The sequence below is a fragment of the Chaetura pelagica genome, unplaced genomic scaffold (genome assembly GCF_000747805.2).
Source record: "Chaetura pelagica isolate M959 unplaced genomic scaffold, ChaPel_1.0 scaffold94, whole genome shotgun sequence".
NCBI classification, from domain to species: Eukaryota; Metazoa; Chordata; class Aves; order Apodiformes; family Apodidae; genus Chaetura; species Chaetura pelagica.
Window position 1 is genome coordinate 644,348 of NW_009952881.1, and position 26,025 is coordinate 670,372.

General features: G+C 36.2%; 1 protein-coding gene across 1 annotated transcript in view; it reads right to left on the reverse strand.

Annotated features, from left to right (window-relative positions):
* The window catches only part of OTOG (otogelin), a 96,689-nt gene that overhangs the window by 48,251 nt on the left and 22,413 nt on the right, over positions 1-26,025 (reverse strand). The window contains exons 13-25 of the mRNA XM_009995393.1: positions 24,530-24,662; positions 23,382-23,559; positions 21,426-21,550; positions 19,748-19,960; positions 18,005-18,170; positions 17,414-17,488; positions 14,114-14,157; positions 12,760-12,913; positions 7,197-7,304; positions 3,032-3,170; positions 2,646-2,780; positions 1,438-1,584; positions 725-844 (exon numbers count right to left, since the gene is read on the reverse strand). Of these exons, the coding sequence (XP_009993695.1) occupies positions 725-844; positions 1,438-1,584; positions 2,646-2,780; positions 3,032-3,170; positions 7,197-7,304; positions 12,760-12,913; positions 14,114-14,157; positions 17,414-17,488; positions 18,005-18,170; positions 19,748-19,960; positions 21,426-21,550; positions 23,382-23,559; positions 24,530-24,662 (1,737 nt within the window). The remainder of the gene's footprint in view (positions 1-724; positions 845-1,437; positions 1,585-2,645; positions 2,781-3,031; positions 3,171-7,196; positions 7,305-12,759; positions 12,914-14,113; positions 14,158-17,413; positions 17,489-18,004; positions 18,171-19,747; positions 19,961-21,425; positions 21,551-23,381; positions 23,560-24,529; positions 24,663-26,025) is intronic.

A 26,025-nucleotide genomic window follows, 5' to 3' on the forward strand; every position in this document is an offset into this window, starting at 1 on the left:
TTACGAAACTAGAGCCAGACTAAGATATGGAATTAAAAGGGAATGCTAATCTGCAGACAAGGAAAAGTACAAGATCTCAATAAATGTTTCATTTTTCCAGGAGCAGCAGAAAACCACATACATACATATAGATCTAAACAGAGCTCCCACGCAGCCCCACCCTGCAGTCCTTACACCTCAATAGTCCAGCTTACATAAATAACCAAGTTCACTCAGATGATGTGGAGAAATCAGTGTCAGAAATCAGATCTTTCTACTGTAATTACTAGGAAGGAACATTTCTATGAATACCACTAGACACATGAAGTTGAAAAGTTGAAAGTTTACAGTTTATGGAAAGAATATTTTTTCTTCCCATTGCTATGGTTTCACATTTAAATATTTCTCAGCTATGAAAAGATCAGCTAAACTGACAACATAGTCTAAAGTGAACCCAAAATTCTTCCATTATGTAAAACACATGACTACTTTACTGTTCAAATAAAATCTTCAAAACCACTTGTAGATTCAAAATATTGTACAGCATTTATCTCTATACTACAGGAAAAAAGGTGATTGTTTTCTTCTCCTTACAAGATTATGATATCTGTAATAACCATTAAAATTGTCATTTGCATTGCTGCCTGATTGACGTTTCTAGGAACACATTTCTGATTTCATTCTAGATAAATTATGATGTAACAGCAAAAAATTTACTAGCAAACACGTTCTTTTTACTATGTACCTCTACAGCTGTCCAGCTGTTTCCAAACTCTTGTGAATTTGTTAACTCAAAGTTATCTGGAGTCCTCAATTCATTTACTGTCTTCAAATCAAAATTTCCACATAATCCTCTCAAGCCACCCTGGAAAGAAATTAAATAATATTAAATAATAATTAAAAAAATGTCCATAACACTAAACACTACCAGCCATGACCACTGAAAAAAAAAAATTTAAGTTCCTGTCTTCAGTTGCTTATTTAAATGTCAGGATTTGATCCTTTTCAGCTAGATTTCAACCAAAATGGTTCACCTCTTTGTGACAATGAATCTGTAGAAAACATTCTATTTTGACATCAGTATTACTCTCTTTCAACTAAGTATCTCCAAGCCTTTGAGAAAAGAGCTGATCTTCGTTCAGAGAAGCAGCCTGGTTGCTAGCTCTGTGCTTTTTATGCTTCAGAAAAGTAACATCTGCTGCAGTCATATAAGGAATGTGTACTAAAGGAGGATGTTGCCTCAAAGGTTGTTTCTGATGTTACAAGAGTTAAGACCAATAAATGTAAATAAGAATATTTAAATTAACACGGTAGTTGAATGCTTCTCTGCTAGACTCTGTCACGGAGTTCCTACATTATTTCTGACATATGGTCTATTCTTTGAATAATGATAATGTCTTACTTCGTAAGACTTATACAAACACCTGAAAAAATGGCAGAGTGTTTACTTTCACTCACCTGCCACTGATGACCCATCTGTACATGAACTGTTGTTCTTTGATCCCAAAGTATGGTGATGTGCTCTTCAGGAAAATGAACAACTGTGAAAAAGCCAGCTTTCCATAATTGTACTTTTTGTAGTTCATCTATATGACTAGATAAGCTCTGTTCAAAACAAAATGAGGCAGCTTATAATGTAAGTTATGTCTTCACAAAATACTCACTGAACAGGAAATTAAACACCAAAATAAAATGAGTCACATGGTTCTCAGACAGAAGTCCAAAAACTGACAGAAGGCTACACTGGGATAAATGCTTAAACAGAACTGGTCTGGATTTTGACTGTACTTTTATAATTTTCCCATTTTAAAAGTTGATTTTATAACGAGCTTACAGGACGGGTAATGGCAACTGGAATTAAGATTAAAGTGTTAACGGTTCATCTGGGAGGCAAGAAATTTGCCTTAAGGTGCTTGGTTATGATTTTTACTTAGTTATATATCACTGCACTCAGAAGGTCTTAGCTACATGATTTTTTGTAATATAGACAGGTATAAAGATGGATGGAGCATTTTCTTGAAATAAGGAAGTGTCTAAATGCGTCCAGAGTGCCATCTTATTTACAAAGCATTCTTCTCTCCATCCAATAACAGATTCCAAATTATTTGTAACATGAACTAAGATATCTGGTTTAATTACACAATACCTCAACACAAAGAGACACAACTTCCTTTGTAGTCAGTCTATAAACTGTAAATAGTACTATTTATATGAAAGTTACTAAATACGCTAAATATTTACAGCAATGAAGTTTTTTGTTTGGCTAAAAAAAAACCCCACAAAATTAAGGCTGTGGAGGATATACCAGCAACTGCAATTTATTTTTTACAGCTGTATAAGAATATTCTTCCTATACATTCCAGCCCAGACTAATTTCTTAGTTCTAGCGGAATTAATAGCAAAACTCGCACTGACAAAAATATCTGGATTTTTCCTAAGATACTAAACAGTAATTAAATCTAAACAACAGGACTAGGATCATCTCATCTATCAGTTTTGTGACATATAAACAACACTTGGTTTAAGGTTTCCACTGACCAATCCAGTTGTGATCAGTATTTACACCTCTGCTACTTAAGTGGCACAGTAAGTTCTTGCTAATGAAAGGAAAAAGCACCTGAAGAACACATGCTACCTTTAGATCAATGTTAAAGACTGAAACTTACTGGATTTCCAGTTTCATCATCAAATATTAAAAAAGATTTTCCAACATTAATGAAAATGCTTTTTCTGCAAATGATTCCAGTATTAAAGCAGTTAATATTCTCTACAATTACAGAAAAAGTGGTTGATGTAGTACTCTGAAAAAAAATAAATAAATGGACACTTTAAAATACATTAATAGAAATATCTATGTTGTTACACAGTTCAATCAGCAGAAATCTCAGATAATTATTATGTTATGCAGGATTCAGAGTCTGAGCAACACTAAAGCTTAAAAAATCACTATGTAGCACTCAATAAAATGTACTGATAAGATGGAAGCTGAAGAATAGGTTTTAACAGGTAGGTTTTATATCCAGTTTTAAAGAGGCTTTACAAAAAAACTCACCTTAACAAGGTAAACCTTACAAGTTCCAACAAAGTCAAACGTTAGTCCATCGAATGTCCTGTAATGCCGATCCCCGTACGCAGTGCACATCGATGGGCAAGGACGGAAGGTGCACTGAAATGATCCATGCTGGCAAATGCTGAAAAATGTACGACCAATAATGGTAACATCAACTGCAACCACGGACAAATTATTACAGCTGTTGCACTGAGAAGCAACAAAACAAAAGCCACGCGAGTATGACAACTGTGGACAGCAGCATTTTGAGATCTTAACTAGAAGCAGCAGATATTAACTGATTCTCAGGAAAGAAAAAAAAAATATACATCATCAACTCTTACAGTCTGTGTTTCGCCATGTTATAATTTTTAGGTTTCAGAATATACAGATAGCGAAGGGCATTTCTTTTGTTGAAACAACAAAACAAAAGATACCACCTGAAGTAATACAACTTATTCTCTAGTAACTCATATCAATAACATGCCACGAGGTCAACACTTTATTTTTCAGCTTCTCACAGAATGTTTATTTCTGCACAAGCTGAACTTTGGAACCAACAAACAATGTGACGTATTACCACAGTCTTTACTCACTCAGCTTGAACAAGAATTTCACAGAAGTGCAACAGAAAAATTTCAGTAGCACTACTTTGGTGCTTAAGTTCCTTAGAAGAACCACGTTTTGGATTGTTGGACTTTGGTTTTCCACATGTCTAGGAATTATTAGTCCCAAACCCTAGCCTAACAAGTTACAGGTTTCCAGGACAGTTCAAGTTTTGACTTTGGCCTCCTTAAGCATGAAAATGCTTTCATCACACATACAATAAATGACTGTTCAGACATTTCTGAATTACCTTTGCTTTGTGACTGCATAAGAGCAAGGGTTTGTAGTACCTTTTCAGAAATTACCTGAAGTTTGTGAATTATGGATAGAACTTCCTGGACCCACTAGTACTTTTAAAATGCTATTTTTTATGTTTCTAAATCAACAGGACACTTTAAAAACTCCCCTCAATGAAGACAGCAGAGCTGGTGTCCTGATACAGCTTTGCTACAGGTATATTTTATAAATATAGGTTAAATGAAATACAGTATGTGATATAATTTTGGCACATTCCTAACAGTTTTCAGAAATACTAAATTTTCTATTTCCTGATTATATAAATGCTTCACATTTTACAACTAAAACATTAATCTGGCTTATGGAAGTATTTGATAAATCACTAATGCTTGGAAGTATCAACTAGTATGAAGGTTTTTGTCAGAATAACTTTTATTTTTCTGTTCATTTTGCTACATATATGGCAGGGGGAGAACATCACTCTTCTCAAAACAGCCATTATCTAGAAAACCTAGACAGCACCAATTACTGGTAGCATCATGTTTCCTTCTGTCCCCTTACCACATAACTTGCACCAACCTGGAGTAACTTTCCAGATTTTCCAAGACTCTCATCATTGATTTCTCCCTCTGCTTGTGTTTTGTGTAACTACATATAAAAATACACTAAGCACATGGCTAAAATAAGTTAAAAGTATGACATGTGAAAAGCTTTGTTGTAGCAAAGCAAAAGCAGATGGCAGTAGGACTCAATCAGCTAACTTTGATCACCTCAAAGCTATACCTACTCCCACCAATAGAGACAGTGGTAAATGGAAGAAATTATATTTGGACTGAAATAGCAAGTGTATCTTCCATTGCTCTAGGTGAAACTTTAGGTTTTAGTTTTACTCTTGGCCTATGCAAATATGCCTCCACAGGCAGATCTGTTAAGGACTTGTGCAGAAACATTTTTTAACATGTAGAAAGTAGGGAGCTCCTTTGCAGACTTTCTTTTTCAGGCATCTTAACACATTTGCAGTCAGAGGGGCAGGCTTAAGAGATAAACAATGTCTTCAAAGTCTTCTGCACCAGTCTTGTTTCATGTTAAGTAAACTAACATTTAGCTACCAGAATCTAGAGAGTCCTACCTGGAAACAGAGCTACTAGCACCTTCAGGACTTCAACTAGCTTTTTAGAAAAAGTTATTTCTGAGAAGTATTTGCTTAAGAACACAGAAAGCCCAACTCAGCAGCCCACTGAGACTAACCAGCATTTGGTTAATGGTGTCAATGTATGACAGCAAACCAGAATTGCTAACTGCACCTCCCATTTTACCTTGGCACAGCACCAAAATACTGCTCTGATACCTTCAATTAGTATAGCAACATTTAGTGTTTAATCTTGCCAGCACATGTAAACAGCATCAGGCAGTTGCACTGAAAACCAAACTTGGGAAACCTAAAATTGCAGTTCAGCAAGATCCCAGAGCTTGGGTTGAAAGTTCCTGACATCCCACTGCTAGTTTTGCCAGTTTAAGAATTCATTTTATTTTCCATTTTAGTGTTCAATAGACAAATCAAGTAAGATTGATAGCTATGTTGCAAATACTACATCAGATAAGAGTAAGATGATATTTGGTATTAATGCAAACTAATTTTGTGTACTAAATAACGCTAAAGTTAATAACTGCTATGAGTGCCTAAGCAGGTGTGTTTGCACAGCTGTATTCTCATGCCTTGCACAAGCAAAAATGCACTTTTCCCTTGAAATATAAAATATACACAGCAGTCTGAAAGACTTTCTACACTTTGTATCAAGCAGAGCTTGTTGCAGACTTCCCATCCCTCAGTGGAAAACTGCCAAAAAGGTATTATCACTTAATCTGTCTTTGCTTCTGGACACAGAGGACTGGAAAAGCCATGACAGCCTTAAGGATTTGTACATGAATTAATGGGCCTCGCCTCAGAAAAAAAAAAAAAAAAAAAGAGAGAAGGCTAAATATTCAGTGTCTCTCTGCCTGCACTGCTGCTGCCTTTGGTGAAGTCTCATACAGATTAAATGGGACATAATAATAGTTCTTTCTGATGCACACCAGGTCTAATTGGAGAGGCCTTTGGAAGTAAGAGGGTGAATAACCCGGTCGCTTTACCTGCCTGCCCAGTGGAGATGGCTTGTAAGTCGCTTCACCAGTCGACCAAAGGACTACAAATATCTTCTAGAGCAGATACTGAGGACCTGACGAGAGGCAGAGGGTAGGCAGTCAGCACAAGGCTGGAGGGGGCAACGACATCCAGACAAGGCAGTGATTAGTGCTGACTGGACAAGCCTTCACCTTATTAGGCTATACTGAGCTGTGCAGGCCAGGAGCAGCAGATTACCAGGTGACACCAGTTAGATGTTCCCGGTAAGCTAAAAGAAGGGGAAAAAAGGAAGGAAAAGAAGCTGGAGGCCACACCACTACCATAGTGTCTTGATGCTTGACAATACAGCTGACTTTTCTGAGGCTCTGGTAAGTCAAATAATGGTGCTTAGAGCCAGCTAGCAACATTCAACAGTGGTCAGAGAAGAAAACAGGCAGGAACCATTAAGAAACAAGTTTGTTTGAGTATCACACAGGTGTGGTGTATTTGTTAAGCTCACTGAAATGGCAGTGCACAATGCTCTACTGAGAGTGCTCGAGGTAATTTTGCGGAACAATGTAGCTACAGGGTATATGCTGCACTCACACCACTGGATGATAAAAGGAATAGGTTTCTGCATGGATTTGAGCAATCCTACCAACCCTTGTGTATTGGAACACTTCTGTTAGAAGCTGATGAATTTATTGCTTATCCACAGATGCAAAATTATATACCAATTATCTGTCACTCTGCTCAGTACCTGATGTTGCTCAGTACACTCCTCAATTTATCACTGTTGCGGGGACATACTTAGGGCCACAGGGTAATGTCTTAGACTGCCTAGATTCAAAGCTAAATGTGGACATGAATGGAAAGCTTTAACAAATGTTACCAAAGTGTAGTATTTGAAGGACTTTACCTGTACTTTATGAACACTGATCAAGGAATATTAATTTAGATTACCTTGAAAAATCAATTTTTTCTAAATCAAGCTATTAAAAAAAAAAAATCTGAAATAGCTGTTATTTTGTTATGTACAAATTCATTGAAACAACAAACCCTACAAAAAATGTATTTTAATAGCTCTTCAAACAAGTGTAAATACAAAATTAGGGTGGAAAATTTACCAGAATCTGGTGTGAAATTATTAAGAAACATGAAGGACTAACCAACCCATAAATAAATAACTCAATGAGATAATGACCTACACAAAGCTCTGCTTACCATGTATGACAGGAAGAAATTACTTTGTCACCTGGAAAGTACTCCTTTCCTTTCCATGAACATGGACATTCATCTGCTTTCAAGCACACATCCCCATGTTTAACAAGACTATTAAAAAAAGAACAAAAAAATACATATTCAGCAGAAGTACACCTGGTACCTATATATAACAATATTTTCCTAAACTTTTAGATTATTAGCATTTTTACATTGAAAAACCTCATACTTTGAAATTGACAAGGCACAATTTTATTATTAATTATGGCAGAGTAATTTGGCAATTTTCTTTCATTGGTCTCTGAATATTTTCTCTCTAGTAAGTGCTAGCACTTTGGGCACTAGCCCTTCAACCACTAACACTGTGAAGATCTATAAAATGATGTAAAAATTTCAAGGAATTTTAGTTTCGGGGAAACCTAAATTTTCCAGACCTTCTCTAAATTTCACCAAATTTCTTGTAACTCAGCCAATTAACTCATATTTATCTTAAGTTAAGGTATCTTCCAAGGGATGTAAGAGTCATTACAGTAATTTGCTCTAGTGGTACATGCACTGATAAAAATCAGTAGCTTATTTTTCTTAAGAAATTTTAAATGAGGATTTCTTCTTGCTCTCCTGTTTTCTTCACTCGATTTGAAGAGCTTTCATTTGCTGCACAGTTCTCCTACAGCTGTAGATACACCTCTTGCTCAGTGAATAATTTAATCAATACTAAAAGAGCTATTCTGTTTTGTTTGCACAAAAATAATTAAGTACATATGACTGACACCTTCATGCAAAGAACCACAAACTTAACTTTATTGCAGAAATATCCTCACAGCCTTCAAAGGAGATTTTCACTATACACAGATAAGCACATGCATAGCTATTTACAGTCCAAGACTGATGCTTATAAATTTGTGCTTATAATCACAACTCCTAGAGTAACCAAAAAAAAAATTGTGAAAAAGATTCCACTAATGGAGAAGTAAAGGAGGGATTCTTGTCTGGCAAGACAAAATTAAGCAACTAGCCTTTATCTGAAAGTAAAATATTTGTGGCTTTAAATAATCTTAAAAAAAAGAAAATGTGTGTGTGTATATATATATATATATAAAAATACATCTAGACTTAAGCAGTGTCTTTCGCTCTCACTGCTGTAACTCCATCTTGTTTCAGGTTGTGTATCTGTTTCTATATAGAATTCTGTTTGAACCAAGGTTGAAAAGCTGGAGTAACTAACAAGCCAATCACGTAGTAAAAGGATTTCTTCCAGACACCATACAATCCACAGTTTCCCTTGTTTCTAAATTCTAAGTTGTGAAATATATTTTTATTGTGAAATAAACAGTCTCTCAATATGATGCTGTCTGGCTGATGATAATTTTATGTTCCAGTACCTCTCTGCAGTAACACAAATTTTATACAGGTTTTCCTATGTTCCTAACATTTTTCTGAAGAAAACAGATTTGGAATTTCTGATGCTTAGCACTAACATTTGGGCAAACCCCTGGACCATGGAACAAGAGAACACAGGTGTGAGGCACATCCATGACAAATTGGGTGATGATACTCTTTCGTTCCCCTGGTATCCAAAAAGGAAAGATTTTATCACTGCATTTATCGCTGAACAATTTATTTACTCATATTAACTGGCAATTTCTGTAACTATGACTTAGGCTCTTCTTTACTGTGTTATTTATGGAATTTTACAACTGTGGTGCAGGCATCAAAACCCCCATCTCCATTAAACTGAAAAACTGTAGCTTTCCCTCAGAGTATGTAAAGTGTTCTTTGTAATCCATACTTACTTCAAGTACTGCATCCAACTGTGAGACTGAAATTCCCACTGGTTTAAAGCTTCTCAGAACTGAACAGGGCACATTCAGACACAAAGAGCATCACGCTGACAAGTTAACACTAAAACACAGTTTTTTCCTCACATTATTATCCTGGCTAAACAAGTGATAACAGCTTGCTTTCTTGTAAAGCCAAGCAAATGGATGGATTTCAATGATCTAAGAATTCTCCACAAATACTCCACTTCAGAGAAGCCTTGAAACAGCTCCCCTTTGAAGTATCAGACATTATTCTTGACACCTGTACTTTCTGTCTAACCTACAATGAACTGCAAAGATACAACGATAGCTACCACACCATGCTGAACATGCATTTCTTTACTCTCTTGTTATTGTTTATAGCTTTGCTCATTCACACACATACAAATTAAATAAATAGTCTTGGTAAAGGCATCCTTAGAAGCAATGTGTCTTCTGTGAGTCAACAAATACTTCTTTCACAGAATCACACAACGGTTTGGGTTGGAAGGGACCATACAGTTCCAACTCCATTGCATAAGCAGGGACACCTCCCACTAAACCAAGTTGCTCCAAGCCCCATCTAACCTGATCTTGAACACTTCCAGGGAGAGGGATCCACAAATTCTCTGAGTAACCTGTTAGAGCATCTCACCACCCTCACATAAATTAATTTCTTCCTGATGTCTAACCTAACTCTCCCCTCTTCCAGTTTAAAGCCATTGACCTTTCTTCTATCCCTACATGCTCTTGCAAAAAGCCCCTCGCCAGCTTTCTTGCAGGCCTCCTTCTGGTACTGACAGGCTGCTATAAGGTCTCCCTCGCACCTTTCCTTTTCCAGGCTGAACAGCCCCAACTCTCTGAGTCTGCCTTCATAGGAGAGGTCCTCCAGCTCTCTCATCATCTTTGTGGCCTTCCTCTGGACTTGCTCCAACAGCTCCATGTTTTTCTTATATTGGGGGTCCAGAACTGAACAAAATACTTGTTTCTGCAAAGCCCACAAATCTGGACCAGAGCACTAAAAAATAACTCTTGCACCAGTCACTGGAACAGTCTTCAACAGGTTATGTATTGCATGGCTCTTCATCCTCCCTCAGATAACAGCCCACCACCAACTGATTCATGCAACCACCAACACTTCACTTTTGCCTCAATAATAAGTCTGCTCTCTCAGGGTTTCATAAATCTTCCTACAAAGTTTTGTAATTCAGTTTAAGGAAGATAAAGAGAATTAAATAAGCAGCAAGTAACTTCTCTAATACCACAGAAAACAGGATAAATAATATTTTAAAAATAATCTAAGGCAGGAATGGGAATGTGAGATACCAAAAAACCTGCCATTTGCAAATGGTCAAGGTGATAATACTAGTGGTCTCTGATTATCATCATTAGTTCTGAAAAGAACTGTTCACTTTGTGGTGAAGAAGAAATTTTTTTATTATGTATGCTTTTGTAGACCCTTATTAGGTTTGCTAGTCCACAGACACTTATAAGATGCCAAAAATGGTTGGAAAAAGTTCTTTCCTGTGAGGGTGGTGAGATGCTGGAACAGGTTGCCCAGGGAGGCTGTGGATGCCCTCCCTGGAGGTGTTCAAGACGAGGCTGGATGGGGCCTTGAGCAACCTGATTTAGTGGGAGGTGTCCCTGCCCATGCAATGGGGGTGGAACTAGATGATCTCACTCAGTGTCTCTACAGGCAGTGTACAGCCATAGGAGAACCAAATTAAGTTTGCCCAAGTTACAGCAAATACAGAATTTCTGATTTTTGCATTTTCATCTCTAAGAAGTCTATAAAACTTAGTTTCTCAAAATTATACAAACATTATCAGAGCTTTGAGATTAGCAATACTTAACACTAAGCCTTCAATGTTAAAAACATCATAATTGCTTAAATCTCATAACTAAATTATACCAGCAAGAAGTAACAACTGATAATCTTAGAGGTCATGCAGAGCAAAACAGATCACAAACTTTTTATTCTGAGCTTAGCTGCATATCATACAGTGCTGCTGAAGCTACCCACTAACTTTGAAGGACATCAGCCAGGCTCAGCAGAATTAAGTTTTTGCACATGTGAAAAATGTCTGCCTCCAGTTAATTTCAAAATCCATTTTAGTACTGCAGTTTTTCACCATTATACCATATTATGAGTTGGACTAATTACAGGTTCCATTTCATGTGAACAGTTTGACATTTCATGCTTTTGAATATTAAGGTAAAATAAAGAAGTCTGAGAAGCAACAGTTTACCATGACACAGAAAGATCTATACTTAGATGAGTAAGGAGTCAGACTCCCCCTGAGCTGTTTCAACACTCTCTGACTGAGAAACTGGCTTTTACTCTTTTCGTTTTTGAGGAGGCTGTCAAGCCATGAGCAGTAATTTAGAGTGATAATACTCAAAAAGTGGGAGGTGTCCCTGCCCATGCAATGGGGGTGGAACTAGATGATCTCACTCAGTGTCTCTACAGGCAGTGTACAGCCATAGGAGAACCAAATTAAGTTTGCCCAAGTTACAGCAAATACAGAATTTCTGATTTTTGCATTTTCATCTCTAAGAAGTCTATAAAACTTAGTTTCTCGAAATTATACAAACATTATCAGAGCTTTGAGATTAGCAATACTTAACACTAAGCCTTCAATGTTAAAAACATCATAATTGCTTAAATCTCATAACTAAATTATACCAGCAAGAAGTAACAACTGATAATCTTAGAGGTCATGCAGAGCAAAACAGATCACAAACTTTTTATTCTGAGCTTAGCTGCATATCATACAGTGCTGCTGAAGCTACCCACTAACTTTGAAGGACATCAGCCAGGCTCAGCAGAATTAAGTTTTTGCACATGTGAAAAATGTCTGCCTCCAGTTAATTTCAAAATCCATTTTAGTACTGCAGTTTTTCACCATTATACCATATTATGAGTTGGACTAATTACAGGTTCCATTTCATGTGAACAGTTTGACATTTCATGCTTTTGAATATTAAGGTAAAATAAAGAAGTCTGAGAAGCAACAGTTTACCATGACACAGAAAGATCTATACTTAGATGAGTAAGGAGTCAGACTCCCCCTGAGCTGTTTCAACACTCTCTGACTGAGAAACTGGCTTTTACTCTTTTCGTTTTTGAGGAGGCTGTCAAGCCATGAGCAGTAATTTAGAGTGATAATACTCAAAAACTTCAAGCTATGTGCTTAAGAGACTAAATCCCATCAAAACCAACATAATAAACAAAATTACTATTTTTATATTACAAAAATATCTCAGTAATACAGTGCTTGATAAGAAAATATGACAGCAGCTCATCTGCACACTTTCAGCATAAATCCCTGAGACTTAAAATATTTCTGAGTGAGAGAACACTGAAAATACCACATCAGAATGAAGAAACATGCCTCCCTCAGTGAATTGTTCAGGTAAGAGGTTAGATATCTGAAAAGTTTATCTAGGTGAACCAGATTCTTCTGTAGTACATTAATTGGATCAAATTATTTCAATGCTCCTTCTATATCCCTGTCATATTTTGCTTTTATTATCGTGAGGTATCAGACCTTTAGCTCCATCTGTCTCTTAGGTTAACGTTTCTATGTGTTCAGCAGCTCATACCGTTGCATGGTAAGCCTTCACATGTTGGCTGCTCACCCCTTGACATGTCAGATTCTCCAAGTAGAAGTGTGGTGTGTCCTCAGCAGAATTACTTACTCAGTCCTACTGAAATTAGCCATCTATGTTTGTGTATGAAAATATGAACATCTGTCTGTACTCACCCCAGTGGGCAGACACAACCTGAAACACAAGGAAGGTGTGCTGAGAATGTAAGGTTTAGCAGCTGATTCTCACAAGTTCTCTCTCTGCTGAGTTCAGAACCAACTTGTGGATTACTGCAGTTAATATAAATCTGTCCAACTGGGCAGCTGTGGGCTGGGGAAAAAAATTTACTTACATTAGTCTTCACACCCAAAATTTTGTATCCCATAGAGGTGTGCAATAGATTCAGGTTAAAAATATGTAACACAAGTGTAAAATCCAGTGACACCAGTACAACCCTACTGCCTGTCTCCCCTGAGCACAGTTAACTTCACAGAAGCCCTATGAATCTCACATGAAATACTGTAATTAATATATTCCTTAAGTAAGGGACATGACTTACTAAACAGTTAGTCAGGAATCAACCCTCCAGAACAGAAACACAAAGTACCATCAACAGAGAAACAAGATATCCACAAAAAGCCCAAAATATCAAGAACAGGGCTGAGAGCTAGATGTGAATCTCCATGCTGGAGCCGCTCACTACAGATAGAACAACTCCACATTAAAACCCTGTTGCTTTTGGGTTGTACTGAACATACTGTATGTACATAAGAGAAATGCTGAGTAGTGGCAGTGTTTTAAAAACACTAGTTTAAGTTGGTTCCTGGAATCTATTTCTTTATTAGGAAGAGAGGGTCTGTATAGTCAAATTAGTATAACCATCACTTTCAAGTGCATGGGGAACAGATTTCTGCCAAATGCCACAGAGCTGGCAATTCCAAACCTCAAACAAGTCTTTTTCACTGAAGTAAAAGGAGCATCATAACAAGAGTATGTACCATAATACTTATTGACACATAAAATATACATATATAATATATATAAAAAATATAATACAAAAAACGCTCATTACATTCTTCTGCTTACGTATGAAAAAAGAAATATATTTTAATCTTTCGTTTACCCAGAGTTTGTGGAGAGAAAAAAAAAAAAAAGCTGTGAAAAGCTACTGTCAGTATTCAGTTCATACAACCATGCTGGCAAACCATGGGGCAAAGCTAACCTTTGTCCTACTGAAGTTCTGCTGTTTGTCAAAAAGCTAAGTTATTTACATTAGCAATCTAAAAAGCCTTAGTGTTTTAAAGCATTGGGGGAAAAAATCGCTCATATTTAACAGTACTTTGGTCAGTTACACTGACCAGTTTTTCTTTCAATCACACAAATACATTTTCTAAATTACAGATTCCCTCCTGTAAGTTATTAATTTGTACCTATTGCACATTCTTTTACTACAGAGAAGGAGCTCCAGAGACTGGAGAGTATATATGAACTGGACTTGGGAGTACTTTTACCCTCTCTCTCTTCACTTACCTATTATGTTGTTATCACAATTCATTACTCCATCCCTGCAATGGCTGCAATAAAAATACATTAAGACAATGAGAAGCAGAAGATCTAAAATATCAGTATTTTCTGTTTAATAATGAAGCATGAACCAATAGAAAATAACTGTACAAATGTTTGCATTAAACATTAGAACTGTGGATAAAGCATGCACTGCCTTAACACAAAGAACATAAGTTACACTTAATTTTTGCCTTCTGCATAATGTTGCTATGAGTTAAAACTGCTGACATAAAAATAGATGCAGGAATACAACATTACACTGCTCCCAAAAATATCAGTGCAAACCCTATATGTAATAGAATCATCATTATGTAAAACAAAACCACAATGAGCAACAGCAGCAAAACAAGGTAAAACCCTGAATTCACATACATGTTACAACAAGCTCTTAAAAGAATTAAAAGAACATTCGTAATGTTATTATAAACACTCCATTTTACTCACAATCAGTGTAGAGCTCTGCTGAAATGCAAGCTATTCGTTTATGAGAAGTTCTTAGGGATGCCAACAGCTCTTAGTTATCCCACAGTTGATGGTAAAACTCCAATATTGAATATAATACAATCACAAGCTATTTTGACTTCTACAACTTTTTGTACTGAACTGGACTGACTTTTCTCCAAGCAAAACATAGTAAGAGGAGATTGATAAATGTCTTTTCTCAGGGCTCCTAACATGGATCATGAACAATCCATCTGAAAACATCTCACAATACCATGAATTTCTATCTCGTTTATAACAACAATAATGTTTCAATTATTTTTAGTGTTCTTGGCAGGAAACAGTGATGTAGTTAATTTTTATCTTCATGCTGTCTCAAATTAATTTTGCTTCAACAATTTGACAGAATTCTGGAATAACAACCTACTGTGCCTACTATCAGAACCAACTGGAACTACAGGTCATAATGAGAACCTAAAAATATTCTAACAACTATATGCTAATCAAGACTAAAAAAAGAAAAATAAGGTCATGTATCAAAGCCTATAGCATGCATACCCATTCACATATGCAAAATATTACACAGACAGGAACAAGCACATTTCCCTTACATTACGCAGTTCAGCAAAGAAACAAGGGAACAGCATAACACTCAACCCTAACAAGATACCGTAGGCAGTGAAGCACTGAGCAACACCACTGTCTGCTCTTGTCTAATTTCAGTCAAAATTTCCCAGTACTTGTATAAAATGGTAGCAGATCTGATAACAACTCCTTGTCAGGGATAAAAAAGTAGCAGCACTAACTTCATTTCAGGTCCTCTGCTTCATTAATCTAAGTCCATGAACTCCAGCACTATCCTGCTGTTCTGCTGCAATGGCCAAGACAGCCCCAGTACATCTACTACTCATCAGCAGGTTCAGAACCAAATTCTGTATTTGTTACAGCCACCCTGCTGTAGGTTTGGAGTTGTGTATGTACCTCCAAGTACTTCAGGAAAAGTGTCCTAGCTCAAGGACTTGACATTATAACTCAGCCAACAGACAAAGTAGTCCTAAAGTGAACTATTGGCATAACAGCAGTACCCAAATTAAAGTATTTTAAAGAACTGGTTGAGAACAAGAACAGAAAGGCTACTTCATAGACAAACACAAGAAATAAATCCAATTTGAAAGTGAAAGTTCCAAAGAAGCATGTGGGAAGAACAAGTATGGAGAAAGCATAACAAAGATTATAATAGTTTCTAATAAGAATATTCTAATAAAAACCAAAGTGACAGATAAAGCCTCAATACATTGTGTAGGTTTTTTCCAGTTCATCCACACGTATAGTACTACATTATTCCTAATGTATTACTTAGCACAAAGTAATTCAGAGGAGCTAACAGTCTCTATCTCCATGTTTGAAAGCCTTTCCTTTCAACAGATGTGTACATAGCCTTGTCAAAATGCAGCAAGGAAAATTCACAACTAAATAGGTACATGCATTTTAATTAACACACTTACATGAATCACAAGGTGCCAGGTAGAGAATAACTCCACTGAAATCAATGGAAAAATTATTTTCACCTGTAGTAATTTCTTAAAAATGCATTTGTGGATTGTATTATTACCAGCGTGCATTCAGCCAAATATCCAGAGTGCTCAACATAATTAACTAAAATAGACACTTGACAAGAATGAAAGAAAACAAATAAAAGAACTGAAGCCCCTTCCCATGACTGCCAGTGCTGCCTGGCACATGCTCTGTGAACAAAAATACATCCAGGAAGGCAGGCAACAGTGCACCCAGACTTTGTACAGCTCCCTGTGCAGAATGGGTTGCCTAGTACTCTCCAGCGAAGCTGCCCTAAGATAAAGATGATCTGTCTTGATGACTAAGATACAGATTTATAATGATCAGTATTTACAAACACTAGGCTGCCAACAAGAGTGATGAGTGTGAGTTTACCAAGTGTCCTTCCTTCAGGTGGTATCTGACAACATGAATCGCTCAATATGGCCTTTACTACAAACTGAAGTTTTACACTGATCTATCAAATATGTAATTAAAAGCAGAACAGACCAAATAAAGTGCTGTAGTAACTGATAGAGGCAATGACAGCTCAAACGCTACTTAAATTCTGAAAGGTCGTATTTTAGAAAACCTGTTGTCCATATTATTTAAGACTTTCTCCAGACAGAACTAACTGTTGAAAAGGATGCAACTGTCAGCAGCCACAGCAGTTTAACAAGTTCTTATTTAATGTCATGACTAAAACGATGCAAATGGAAGAGCAAAAGGACAAGAACAAACACTAAATGTTAGGAACAGTAACAGAGATACGTAGTTACCTTTGGCTGCAGCCTGCAGATATTTGCATTTTTTCTTACTTGATAAAGCCACATTGTCTTTTTACTCTAATTTATACTAATGAAAGACATTCTAAATTGCTATTCATAAATGGATTTATTATCTTGTATAGGGAACAAGAATAGCAATGAAGGTCTGCCTGAACAGACTTGAATGGACAGTCAAGAAATACCTGGGGTTTTCTGGAGCTCTCCAAATTAGTATGAACCTAGAAAATTCCAGTGGCTTTTCTCTTTGGCTTTGCTCTTCAGTATATTGAATTATAAGTACAGCAGCCTGAAAACCTTGCTTATAAAGAAGTTCTGTCCAAACGCAGAGAAAACTGACACAGATTTATTCTCTATGTTTGATTAAAAGTAATGGAACAACAACACAACAACCAACACGCTCATCAGAATTACTTGACAATGCTCTTAAAAAAAGAGACCAGTCAGGTGAAACAACAAATATAAGATACAAAATGTATCTTACCATTTGCCCAAAGATGTAATAATGTTTTCTCCAGGGGGATAGTCAATTCCTTGAAAATAGCACGGGCATTCATTTCTGGAGCAGAGAGGGAAAATAAAAATAAAAATCTAACTGTGATTAACAAAAATTGAAGGAAGAAAATACTCCCACTGATTTAATTGCTGTTCACAATTCAGCTAGTTGCTTTGTTGATTTTGGTGACTATTTTGAGTTGGGTGTTTGGGGTTTTTGATTAGTTTCATTTTTTTTAATACAATAAATTTATCTCAACTCTGCCATATAACTGCAGCACATTTCAAACTAAATCAGTAACAAAGCAGAACCTTTACACAACAATGGGCAACTTTTGAATCTCTCACATGCCAAAACCCAGACAATATGTAGCAACTAGTTTTGGTGATGCTGGATGAGTGTTAGTACTACAAAAGAGGTATTTCTTATCAACACACACATTTCTGTGTAATTCTAAGATCCTACCAAGTTAACAGATGCATAATATTGACAAAGTTACATGTTTATTAGCTTTTCACTCTGACTTGCAAATGCAGTGGTCTAAAATAGTGTCTCCATCAGAATTGCAACTTAACATACCTCTTTACACATTGTTCAGTCTTGGAATTCAAATACATTCCAAAGGGACAAGCACAGCCTTCAACACAATCACTGCTGCATGTCTCTGGCACAGAGAGTGCTTGGCAGGTCCTGCCACAAGTAGATACACAAGTACTGTACTCCTTTGTATCTTCACATGAAAGGGCTGTCCAAATGAAACAAATATCTCAAACAACAGTGCAAGAGACTCAAGTACCTCCCAACAGTTTTATGATAAGCATCTATTCTTTCATTCTCAGTCACATTAAATTCTGCTAAAATTGCTATCTTGGCACTACGCTGTATAAACTACAAAGATGTAAATCTGCAGTAATAACAGGTACAAAGAAGCTGCACAGTTAATCCAGATTTACACTGGGGAAACTGAACAGTTGAAGCTTTTTTCCCCCTCTAACTCTCAAAATGTTTGGCTCTTGTGCATGGGCTTTGGGAAAGGTACAACATCTTGAAGAAAATTTTACAAGTAATAAATAATGTGTGTACTTTGCAGATGCTGCACAATACCATCTCAAGTTTTCATATATATATCTCCCATACAGCTCTACTTAAAAAACTTATCTTAAGTTGTTGAAATACTAAAAACATTCACACATTTTAAACCTTAAAAGTATGACTTAATATATTCTAATGAAGCTACACTTGCTTTAGAAAAGTAGAATTGAATGAAATGGTTTGGATTATTTGTTCAGCCACAGTGGACACAGCCATTCACGCCATGATGACTGCACGCAACTCAATTTTTTCAGATATACATACGGGTATTCCAGCTTAAGATACTTAAGCGAAATCAACTTTCTAAAATACTCTTTTTTATCGTGCATTACAACATGGATAATTAAATGATGTAATGAAGGCTACCAGATATTAAATTCTTAAATGTTCCTTAGGAAAGGATTTTCAGCCTTGTTTATGGAGCCAAACCTTCTGAAACACCAGGGGTAATGGTTTAGGGTTGTCTTACAGTTTCCAATTCTATAATGTTAAAACCATGGATGAGGACACTACATGATGACACTACTATCAACATCTTTTATATCACCAGAAGTTCGTGTAAACTAACTAACTAAATAAATCAATCAATAAAAATATTATCCTTCTACTTCTGAGGCTTTACAGAGCAAAGATGTCACCTTTGGCTATCTCTACTTCTTCCACTCATTTTAAATTAAATATCAACAACTCCAATTTATCTACATTTATTTCAGCACTCACAGTGTTTCAGTGTCACTGACAGTAAAAAAGCTAATAGGGATTGTCAGACAGCAGAAGCTGACAATAATCCAGCTAAAATTGCTAAATACATCACTGTAATTTTTCATCTTGTTCACTTAAAGAACTAGATAACCCTAGCACCTACAAGGAAAAGATAAAATTTATTTAAGCAGTACATGAATAATACCAAAATGGGTACAAGATACTGAAAGCCACAAAAGAGATACAGACATGTTTTTAATTCCGTATACATTTGAAGCCCTCCAAACTATTTAAGAAACAGTGCAAAGATTTGAATTCAAAAGAACTAAAGAAAGCCAAATCTAAAGGAACAATCCTTCAAAATCTCTAATTCTGTCTGGTACTAATTCTGTCTTGACAAAAAAAATAAACCTGTCCCACACACAAAAGATCATGCAAAAATTGATTCATTTCTCATTTAAAAGGTTATACTAATTTTGTTTTCTGGTTGTATTTCTGAAGTCCTCAAACAGTAATTAGGCAACTCACCACAGTCTGGGACACCTCCTCTGAAATCTATTACAACTCCAAATCTTCGGCAATGATGAGCATAATGGGCCAGAGCAGAGCAAAAACAAAGCTGTCCACATTTGCAAGTGTCTCTTCTGCACTGCTCAAAATAGGGAACAGGACTCAAATAGGGGTAGCATGGAGCAAAAAGTTCTTTCGTAAGGATGCTACAAGCTTCTGCTGCATAAGAGGCTACATAAATAACAGATTAAACACTGTTTCAGTGAGGGAGTTAAAAAAGACTTGGCATTAAAAGTGTCTTCAATATAATGCAACTGATCATGGTTACATACTGTTGCCGTATCTATCTTTCTATCTTTGGTATCTATACAACTACTTGGAAGGACAGAAAGGAAACTAGCTACTCAAATTCTTGGAATTATCTTCAAGTATTTGGAAAACCTCACAATATGTAAACAGTGCCTACTGTCTCCCATCTTTCAACTGATTCAGGAATGTGGGTTAGGAAACAGATGCCACACAATCCAGGCAGTGCCCTTCATAAACACACAAGACTGTAGATCTCTTCAGTTTAAACCATTTCCAGTAACTACTTCAACAGGTCAGTATTTTAAAGAACAATCCATTGTCTCAGTAGCATAAGGCTGCAACGACACCAAGCTGCTAGCTTGGGATAACACTGTTGCACAGGAGAACAAAAGCAGTATGAAATCATTATGCAAGAAGCTCACACCACAGGATCCACCTGAATATTTTAATTCTGAATGCACTAAGTCATTGTGCAATAGTGGTCAAAATAAATAATGTTATATTAGTAAAGAGATAATTTGTATTTCCCACAAAATGAGAGATACATAAACTAGGACTTCAAAATTACTTCTCCACATTTTTTTACTTCTTGTACCGGCCACTTTTTTTTTACATTTGTGTCCAAATCCAATACAAAGAATGCAGTTGTTTAGTGCTGCACATTGTATAAATACTCAAAATATAGGATAATATTGTAGTAGGAGACACGACGATTTCGTAGCACTACTGAAATTACAAACAAAATCTTAGTATCCTACCTCTGTACATTGCCTAAAGGCACATAAACTCTAAAACAAGAAGTGGTAGGAATTGTGAAATGGATATACCAAATGATCCTTAAAGTTCATCATTATCAAAGGATGTCTTAGTGACCACCTGTGATCCTCATGGCATCAGCCATCTGTCCCCAGCTGGACCCTTTCAGCTGAATCTAAAGGCTGACAGTGCTTAAGGGTCTTTCTCCTACTCATACTCCTCCACAGCAGACAACTGAATCAAATGTTTCTTTTTTTTTTCCAGTATTTTCAGAAATGAATACTGCAATACTTTTTTGAGTCTCCAACTTACCTGACAACCTCACCAATGCTAGACATATTACCAAACTTAAATACTTGTCTAACTTAACACATTGTATCTGCAAACCAGAAACAAAAAAGGGGTATTTCAAGAGCCTCTGCAGGTATCACAAAATATACTATATGCTTTGTTAGGGGATTGAGCTCAATAAATGCTACCTTTAAGCATTAATTTTTCAGTGAGTAGGACTGGTTATTACTTCACCTGATCCTGCTACGGAAACTGGCTCAGATATAGTAAGTAAGTATGTATTTGTCAATAACAATTGACACAATTGACACAATAACAATTGACACAATTCACTGCCCACCTGCCTGCAGATGAATATCACATGGATCCATTTGTGAACTATCATGCACAAGAACACATGCCGATGAAGTTTTCCATGTGTTTCCAAACAGCTCTGGTGTGCTTTCAGTTACTCCAACTGGAGATCTTTTAGAAAACAGTCACAAAAGATACCGTGAATTTACAGAATAGTTGCAGTTCTACCACCCCCTTTACCCCCTTTCAGAAGGGCTGATTCAAGATTCCCTTCTACTGTTCCATATTCTCATGCCTTCTCCCGTAAAGCGCTGTCAGATTAAGTTTCAGGACTTGACTCTTTCTTTTCAGGGGAAAGCCCAGAAACAAAAGAGAGTATCTGCTCTAGAGCCATTAGATACTTCGGAAGGAAGTACACATCAAAACAGTCCATGTTGCATTTTCCCAAGAGAGAAGGAGGGAGCATCACTGTCCTGAATGTCTGCACTATCTTATTCATACTTCTGTCTCCTCAGTGATATCCAATTCATTTTTCATCTCTCCTCTACCGATAATTTCCTGTATGATCCTGATTAGTTGAGTCCCTAGGCTCTCTAGTCCCTGCAAGAAAGAGAAAGGAACAGAAATTCAAGGGTCCAGAGCTAGAATTGCAAAAGCAATTAAAGATACATCAATGAGGCCCAGGTAAGCAAAGCTGAAAGATAGAAAGACTTTGAACAAAATAACCAAGACATATGAATACATTAGTATAAACACATTGGAAGAATGATTGAAACCATGTGTTTAAATATGGGATGTCACAGTCTGGGGAAAAGACTGCATTATACATACAAACATCAGTATTACTTCTGGTGAAGTAGCTGAGGGTGGAGGTCTTGCAAAAGACAGCACTGCCTACGGCAAGTTTCTCAAATCTGGTCTGGATCTGGACATTTTGTGCACATGTCCAGATGTTTCCACATTATAGTTTGTGTCACGTCTCAGCACAATTCATAAGCTCCTGTAGTGTAAGGACTTTTTTCCACAAATACCAACTATGGAACAACTTCTAACTTATTTGAGAATAAGTCTAAAGACCATAATGAAAAATACACTGCAAAACTTATTTGCTTCAAACAGATAAATATTTTAAGTAGTACTACATAAATAATACCTCTTCATTGAGATCCTGTCTGTATATTTCCTCATTATAAACAATATTCTGATAATACTTGTTAATCTGCATGATAGATATTGTTAAAAAATCCACTAGAATACTTTTATGTGTTTTTAAATGGGAACTACTACGGAAATTTTCCCCATTTTTCTATTAATTTTTATTTTTAAAATTTGAATTGTTTCAATAAAAAGAAGTTCAATTTTTTTTTTTTCTTGGTCAAAGAAATGTTCTGTCATGCTCTAAATTCAAGTTCTCCTCCTCCCACTTCCATTAGGGTGCTCAATCCTCTGGAAAGAAATTTGTTCTTTATCTGTAGGAAATACACTGCAAAGAAGCTGGACAAACAGCAGTCTTGACTGTGGTGCCCAGCCAGCTCTAACCACTTTTCAGTGCATCACAACAAACCAAAGCTCAAGCAACAGCCAAATCCTGTTGCTGGCCTGCAGACACTAAACAATGGAGGCTCTGTCAGAGAGAGCAGATTAGAACTTGCAGTAGAAAATGGGAGCTGAGAAGAGATAAAGAGGCTTGCAGAAAAGCAAAAAGTCCCTCACCTAGGCCTCTCCATATGTTGCACCAAACTTTTCAGACAAACTAGCATTTATGAGTCATATACGTGTCACTGTATTTTTATATTAAAATATTGTAAGCAAAACCTGGCTTGGTATCCCTGAAAGTATAGGTTTTCTGTCAGTGAACTAAAACCTCCTACCTCACTAATACAACACTTCAAAATAAATTATTTTTTGTATCTATTCATTCAGCTTCACTACACACTTGATCTACCACTCTAACTGTAGAAATTCATATACTGGTAAATAAAAATCTTGCAGCTATTCATACAAAAAATCATCCTCGGTATTTCCATTGAAGGTTCCACAAAGGCCCACAGTATCATCTTTCCACCGTCCATCTGCTTGAAGGTAAAGCCTCAGTCCTTCTCTGTCATACAGTATCTGTAATCCAATGTGTGTCTTGACTTGAAGAAACACAGAGGAGAGTTTCCGTATCTCAAATAACTCTGGTGAGTAAGAGCAAAGGCAAAGAAAACCAGCTTGCAATTTGCACTTCCTTTCTTTTAATTTCACTCGTTTTGTTTTATATAATTTTTATGCAAGTTACATTTTTGCCTATGAGGGCCCTATTTTCACCTAATCATTGATTTCAAAATTACAACAAAAGGTTACACTGATTCAGAGTTAAAAGAAGAAAACAAGAAATTCATGACATTCACCACACTTTAGAAAAATGTATCCAGAGTCCACTGGAATATTCATAAAGGTTAACTAAAAGCAAATCAATTTAAAGATAAAACCACTGCAGGTAACCCTGTAGATTTGTTTCTTTTAGACAACCTAATCCTAACACCAGCAACATACTTCCTGTATTAAAGCCTTTTTTAGGAAATTCCCAAAGAGCCAAGGCCTCAAAGACATCACATATACTAATTATTTGCATATAAAGGTCTCATAGAAGCTAACATGGAATCTCATAGTCATATCTGCATATGTAGAACACTTGGTAGTATCTTCCAGATGGAGACACGTAAAAACACAAAGCAAAAAGAAATTTTTTTGTCTGAAAATCTGTGGGTCTTCTATAAAGGGGCAAGAGGGCTCCTTCTACTTACATTTACTTGAGTTATTTACAAAAAAAAATAAAAAATAAATTTATTCAGTTCAAGAACCAGAGAAAAGAATTTCCCCTCAGAAAAGAACAAATCAATTTTGTAAATGTGAGGGACAGCATTTGGACTCATTAAGAGACAGAAGACACTCAATCTTACCATAAGAGATAGCACAAAATAGCACAATACAGCTACTGCACAACTCCTACTATTAGTGTAAAAAGTATGTCAGCAGTTGATTTGTCAAACTTTTCAGAAAAAAAAAACAACATTGATATTATCTATATACCACTTCAGTATGTTAGCAATATTGACAGTATCACAGTGCTTGATATGAGTTACATGTTTATGTATTATTTCTTACCATCTGCATAAGGAAGGTTAATTTTGTATTGGTCATATACCAAAACATCTCCTGAATGAGTCAGAGTCACTTGCCTCTTGGGGTCCTGCTTAAGGACAAGGCTGATTGATTGCATACATGATCCATCCTGGTTCTACAAATAAAAGCAAAACATTTTAAAAAAAAGGAAAAAGTAGGATGAATGCTAAGTAAGAGTGGAGGTAAAACTATAATTAGTGGGGAATTGAAAATTTTCAGTTGGATCTTGCTTCTTAGCAGAATGCACTTGTAAAACACACAGCTTCACAGCTAAGTAAAAAAACATTCTTTTGAATTATTTCACATGTATGTTAAAACAATGCTAACCTGTTACACAAATATGCTCAGAAGTGGGATTTGGAAAGAAAAAAGTAAACAATTCTTACTTAGCTTAGCACAAAGACACCTGTAATTCATGAGATCCCCTGATTAAAGACACATGGAAGCCAAGCTAATGCTCACAAAAAAGCCTGCATTATTCACACAGCAATGCACAGAAATCAAAATTTGAACTGTAAATTCAAGTGTTCTGATACTCAGGTTCTTTTAAAGAGCATTTAAGATATAAAATTCCTTTAAAAGCAGAAAATAATTAGACAGAAGCATCTTGTGAATCAAAAACATCATTTAAGTTCATTATTTCTGAAAGGAGTTGTGGAGTATGTTCATAAGCTCCCTGGATGAATATTGATGAAAGAAAGGCAGTATTGTGACAGCATACAATATCACAGCATCTAACTGCCCCAACTGACTTATTGCTACTATCACTGCTTATTCTTCTCATTCAGGTCTATAAGTCAAAGCATCATATAAGAAAAAAACATGAAAAGGGATATTGCATTTTAGTCTGGATGAAACATACCCCAAAAGAACCCTAGATCAACCTCGTCTATCTTACCTATAACCCACCTATAACCCCTTTAGTGGCACTTAATTGCCAACGCTACCAAAAGGAGTTAGGGAATGATATCCTAAAAAACAAAGTATTGAGATTCATGTGCTAAAGTTTCACAACATAAAACAGCACATGGCCTAGACAAGAAGATTTTACATCATCATAAAGACCAAGAACTGAATTCAAGTTAACTGCTTTCATCAAAATGGAAGTCAACTATAGTATATTTGTTCTACATGAGTTAGGCTGGATTTTTTGTTGTTTTGTTTTTTTCATTCAAGTATATCCTGAAACTGGTTGGCACCTAAATGCAAGAATATTAAGTAGTTTGGGACTTCATGTTATGTCACTGTAGTGATCTTCAACTAGTCACCACACCACACAGGTGGAAAGCAGTACAAGTCCAAGGGCCATTTAATATTTTATGTTTTCAACAGATCACTGTAACAGATACATCTGTACTAAGTCACATGGAAACTAGCCAGATATATGATTAGCACTAGTCAGTTCCTATCAAAGTTTTCAGGTCAGGACTTCCTTTCTGAACTACAGGCACTTTAGCTTTCAATGACAATAGGGAAAG